This window comes from Mandrillus leucophaeus, unplaced genomic scaffold (genome assembly GCF_000951045.1).
Source record: "Mandrillus leucophaeus isolate KB7577 unplaced genomic scaffold, Mleu.le_1.0 Scaffold70, whole genome shotgun sequence".
Lineage (NCBI taxonomy): Eukaryota > Metazoa > Chordata > Mammalia > Primates > Cercopithecidae > Mandrillus > Mandrillus leucophaeus.
Genome location: NW_012107586.1, coordinates 4,473,476 through 4,479,018, shown reverse-complemented (window position 1 = coordinate 4,479,018; position 5,543 = coordinate 4,473,476). Strand labels below are relative to the sequence as shown.

The following is a 5,543-nucleotide window of genomic DNA, read 5'->3' as shown; positions in this document are numbered from 1 at the left end:
CTGAGGCTGAAGGTCGGGCTCCTCCCTGCGCAACCCGCTCTGAGGGACGCTGCTGCAGAACCAAGATGGAGAGGGGTAGAGGATTCAGAGGGCCTCCTCTCCTAGACCCGTAGCTTGTGACAGGAATTGGGTGGTGGGCATGCTGGGCAGGCTTGGGGGTGACATGGGCCAGATTCTCCTGCCCCCCACCCCCCACCCCCACGAGGAGCGCACAGCCAGAGCAGGTGCTGGGGAGAGGCCGGCGGCTCTGGAACCACAAGATTGGGCTAATGGCTGGGTCTTGGTACAGACTCAGCCCTAGGACTCGGGCCAGCCTCCTCCCCCCAGCCCTGGAAGCCGAGAAACAGCGGAAACAGAACTGAGCATGAGGGAGAGAAAAGAATGAGACTTAGGACCCAAAGGATGAAGTGGGGAGGGAAGACAAGAAGGTGGGGTGGGGAGGGGCGCTCTCAGGAATGCAGCCGCCCACTCATTCCAGCCCCCAGCTGGCCCCCACACCCCTGCCCATCATCAGCAGGGCACACCCCTTCCTAGTGGTCCCTGGAAGCCAAGCAACAGCCTCCTGGACCAGGCACAAGCCTTTGGGGAGCAGTGCCCCATCCCTAGGATTCCCTGGCTGCTGTGTAGACCTGAGCCCATACCTGCCGCCACCACCAACACTGATGGGACACAGCAGGTGGCGACGGAATGCCCAGGCTCCTACTCCCCTTGCTCAGTCTGCCCCCAGGATAGGCCTTTGACTTGCGCTTCCCCTGGGAAAGCTATCTTGAGTCCTTGGAAACCCCCCTGAGAAGCATAGAAGGCCCCCCACAGGGGTATGCTCTGAAATAACTCAGCTCGGAAATAGCTACTAAGTGGGCCTGAATAGGGAGTGTGGGCGAAAAGGAGGAGGGAAGGAGCCGGTTACCCCAGAGTATCTCTTTCACTTAACAGAGCTTTGGTGCCCAAGAGAGCTGGGTCTCAGTTTTCCCCATCTGGACCCTTGCTGGGGCTGGGGCGGGTGAGGGGGCACATCACACATAAAAATTGTAAAGATTAGAAAAAAAAAAAAGGAATTAGATGTATTATCATACCTGACACATCAGAGAGAGCTTAATAAAAATCTGTAAAATGGCTCATTGAATATTTCCTGAGTGCCAGGCTTGTACCAAGTGCTTAAAATGCATTGAGTCATTTAATACTCACAACAGCCCTGTGAGGTAAGGACTGTGATCACCCCCATTTACAGATGAAGAAACTGAGGCATAAGAAAGGTTAAGTGCCTTACCAACGTGACACAGCTGGGAAATGATTGGTGCTAGGATTGAAACCCAGGCAGTCAGAATCCTGAGCCCTTATTCCCTCCAAAGTGTCTGGGTTTCCAGGGGCACAGAAGGGAGGACAAGTAGTAGAGTGCCAGTCACAAGCAGTTCTAGGGGTCCCGAGTTAAGGATATTTTAGCCTACCTGAGTCAGCCACCCACATGACAGACCCGCCTCTGACTGGGGCTAAAGGGGGCGGTGGCAATGCAGAGTGCCCTGAGAGACAGAAACCCCAGCCAGCCACCTGCAGGGAGGAAGTGTCTTCTCTGGGGGAAGGGCCGCAGAGTCCCCAGGGAAGGGCCTCTGGGAACTGGGTGAGGCCTGGGGAGAAATTGAGGACAGCAGAGGAGGCCTGTTGCTGGCAGCTCTGAGCTCCAGGCCAGTCTCTGTACCATAGACATCACTAAGGAAATGGGTTCCTCCGAAGTTGCCATAGCAACTCCAGGCTCTGGCTGGGGCCTGGTAAAGAAAGGCAAGAGGGAAAGGCAAGCCCAGGGCACAGGAGCACCGGGTAAGGCCAAGAAGATTAGCCAAGGGAGCCTCCCCCTGGCCATGGCCCAGCCCTGGCCCTCTCCCCTGCCCACCACTAGCCACTCTATCACCCTCAAAGCAGCCTCCCCCACCAGGCCCCTTCTTTCTCCTGCACGAGGGTGCCTGCCCCCACACCCATACCCATCACAAACCAGGCCCCTCTCAGCTCCCCAAATGCCCCCAGTACCTCTATCATCAGCCACTCCCCTCTTCCACTATAGCGCTCTCTCATGTATCTGCAAGCCCCAGATCTCCAAAAATGGCTCCAGTGCCTCACTCCAACACCTCCGCTCCTCACACTCCCTCCCAGGACAACCTTGAATCCCACCCTCAGGGACTTAGGGGTTTCCCATGAGAGAAATAATTGCAAGCCCCCTGTCACCATCACTCCCACCCTCTCCCTCCAGCCTGGCCCCATTTCCAGCCCCTCCCTTTCGCAGCCCCCTGCCGCCCCCAGCCCACGGCCTCCTGCTTTCACAGGCCCCTTGCCCCATCTGCCCCTGGCCACCTCACTCTCTTCTCTCTCCTGCTTGCTGGCTTGTTCCCCTGCTCTCTCCTGCTCTCCCGGGAGCTGCCGTGTGGAAAGGTTCTGTTCCTCTCAGAAAAAGGCCCACATGGGAACAGGAATGTGCAGAGAGATGAAAAGGCAGCAGCTGCTGAGACAGCAGGCACGGAGGGGGCCCCTGGGTGGGGGGAGGGATCCTGGGGACAACTGGAGCCTGAATGGGTGAGGCAGAAGAGGACCCCTGAGAAACTGGAGATCTTGGAGGAGACAAGGAAGGGACAGAAGGGTCCAGGAGACCATGGAGATGGCATGGTGAGCCAGGACAGGTGGGAGCAGGGGGATGTGGGCGGTGATGGCTCAGGTGGAGGAGGGAGCAGTGTGGGAAGATGGAGTGGCAGCAGGGGGTGAAGAAGTGCACAGAGAGATGGATGGGGCAGGGTGATGGGTAGAGGCTAACGGAGCAGTGAGGGCAGCGCAGGACAGCATGGTGAGATGGGGCAGTTCAGGCCCAGGTAAGGCCATTACTTACACGTGGATAGAGAGCGCCCGTCCTCTGTACAGGCTGAATGCGCTGCCGTACAGGTCACTGGCCACGGAAAGGCTATCCTCTGACCCCCAGCTTGCGCCCACCAGATTAGCTCGAGATGCCCGCACCAGCGGCTCCACCCCCAGGTGCCGTGGCCCGGCCCCGGTTGCCTGTGCTTGCCTTGGGCTGCCCGGGAGGCGGCGGGTGCCACCCCCACTGCCCGCTTCCTGCTCCAGGACCGTCTGCCCGCTGCCCCACCAGCTCACTTGCTCTTCCGAGGTGCCTGTCACGGAGGTCGGGGGTGTGTCCAGGGAGGTGCCCACCAGGGTGTCAGAGCCCCCTAGAGAAAGGAGCACCATGAGACTGAGGCACCCCTTGTGGGAAACCCGCCTGCCTGCTCTTTGTACACCCCAGGAGCTCACCCGTGGGGGTGCTGAAGGCCCCGTCATCCCGAAGCTCCAGGCGCTGGGTCCCCTGCACATCGCTGATGTCATCCTCAGCCGTCTCTGAGTCTGGAGAAGAAGGGGTCTGTGTGGGCAGGGCCCTCCTCCCTCTGCCTCCAACTCTTCCCTGTTGCCTTCTGCCTCCCTGCCAACAGCAGGCTCCATCTTATCACTGGCAGGGCTGCCAGCACCTCCTCTCTTTTGCTCCCCACATCTCCTGCCCAGCCTGGGCTGCTCAGGATAACCCCTCCCATGACAGTGCCGTGGCTCCATCTCTGGGCCCCTGGTTACTCACGTTCACCTCCGTAGGGCCCTCCAAACTGCCACCCCCTCCCCGTCTGCCAATATCTTAATGGATTATCAGGGCCTCCTCCCTTCTCCCTCCTCCCATTGTCAGTGAAAGCTTAAGCTCCTGTGCACCCCCAAAATCATCAGGTCCTAGGTTCCAAGGTTCTAAAGTCTGGGTTCAAGCACCCCAGGAACAAAGAGGAGTCACCTCAGAGTCGTACCGCCAGGGCACTCGACCAACCGCAGGGCCAGCCTGTCCTCTACCCCAAACCAGCTGGAAGGCATCGAGTGCAGCTGAGGCAGGGTGAGGAGAGGCCGGGGCCAGGTTGGAAAGGGGGGGATGCGGGGGGCTAGAGCAGGAGCCAGTTTCCTACCGTAACTTTGCTTTCTGCAGGAGCGGAAAACTTCGCTTCCATAGGAGCAGCAGGAGAGAGACAGGGACAGACTGTTATCAGAGCGTTTGTGGGGCAGGGCATGGAGGGCAGTCAGGACAGAAGGGGCATGAGGTACCCAGTCCCCAGAGGTGCCCTGTGGCAATGGGTGAGGAGGGAGATACCTGGGATGTGCCCAGCACTGGGGACCCCCATACTTGGGCTGGTTATTCCAGCTGCCCCAGTGGTTCCGGTATCCTTGGCACTGGTGCCGCCACTGGCCACACACACACACACACACACACACACACACCTGCTTGTGTTCAGTCCAGCCGCAGACCTGGGCCTCCCATTAGGAGTCAGGCCCACCCTCTATTACAATATTTGCATTGTGCTTTGACCCTTCCTTGCAAACCAACCCCTTATCTGTCTGCATCATGATGTGACAGGCACCTTCCTCAAGGTCCCTCTCTTCTACTGTTGAATTGTCCTCAAAAATGCCCAGTGGTTAGGTTAGGAGCAAAGGTTCCTGGGAGTATTTTCAACTTTCCCAGATTCTATCAGGTTCTATGCCTCAGTTTCCCTCTGGCTGCCATGACAAGCAGGAGCCACGTACTGGTTGCCAAAGCATGGCAATGAACTCCTTCCCACTAGGCCTCACATGGAGAACACGGCACCCAGTGTGCTAGCGAGCCGCCCTCCCTGCTGCCGGGTCCTCTCTCAGCTGTAGGGCACAGGGGGCCTGGTCGGGTGGGTGGTAGATAAGTGTGGGGTGTGTGGGAGGGTCCCACATCTCATGGGCTGTCTTCAAGGGCCTTGATGCCTCACAGAGGGACAGGGACCAAGAGGAGGAGTAGGCATGGGCTAGAGCAAGGACGCCCACGGTCCACGCACCATGGGTGAGTCGGCCAAAGGCCCGGCGGGAATGGCCGGTTTTCTGAAAGAGAAAAGCCAGAATGAGTAGTTGAGGGGGAGGCTTGTTCTTAAGGTCCCTGTGCCTCCCATCCAGTACTGCAACATCAAGCAGAAACTCATTCCCTGGCCAGTGTGTGTGAGAGGGGAGGTGGGCAGAGACCCAGAGTGACCAGCTTCCCCAGTAGGGAATGGCTCCCCTGCCTTCTTCCAGGGTACCCAGCTGGGCTCTTGCGAGGAGCGGGGGAGGAAGGAGAGAACGGCAGGCTGCAGGTGGAAGCTGGAATGTCCCACTGGACAGAGGCTCACAGCCTGGGACCAGGGCAACAGCCTCAGAGAAAGAGGATAGAAGACGAGGTAGTCAGGCTCAGTGAGGAGAAGGAGAAGATGGAGATGCGGGGGGCAGGGTGCTTGAGTGACTGGGAGATGAAGGAACGAGGGCGCAGATTCCTGCTGGGGGAGGACAGATACCTGGGTAGGTGTGGGGGAGGGATGTTGGGGGCAGAGGGCCAGAGCCTCAAGAATGCAGGAGGCCCAGGTGCGCGGAGGACAGGGCAGGGCTTGGGGAATGTGTTGAGCTCAGCGCGGATCCGTGTGCGTTGCATTCAGGAGCTCCGAAGATGGAAGGCTCCAGAGTGGGGGGCTGGGGCAAGCCGGGCGGGGGGC

General features: G+C 59.1%; 1 protein-coding gene across 1 annotated transcript in view; it reads right to left on the bottom strand.

Moving 5' to 3' along the window:
* Positions 1–5,543, bottom strand: part of SPEG (SPEG complex locus) — a 63,780-nt gene that overhangs the window by 50,806 nt on the left and 7,431 nt on the right. Inside the window, exons 2-4 of the mRNA XM_011964694.1 lie at positions 3,286–3,375; positions 2,867–3,203; positions 1,974–2,068 (exon numbers count right to left, since the gene is read on the bottom strand). Of these exons, the coding sequence (XP_011820084.1) occupies positions 1,974–2,068; positions 2,867–3,203; positions 3,286–3,375 (522 nt within the window). The remainder of the gene's footprint in view (positions 1–1,973; positions 2,069–2,866; positions 3,204–3,285; positions 3,376–5,543) is intronic.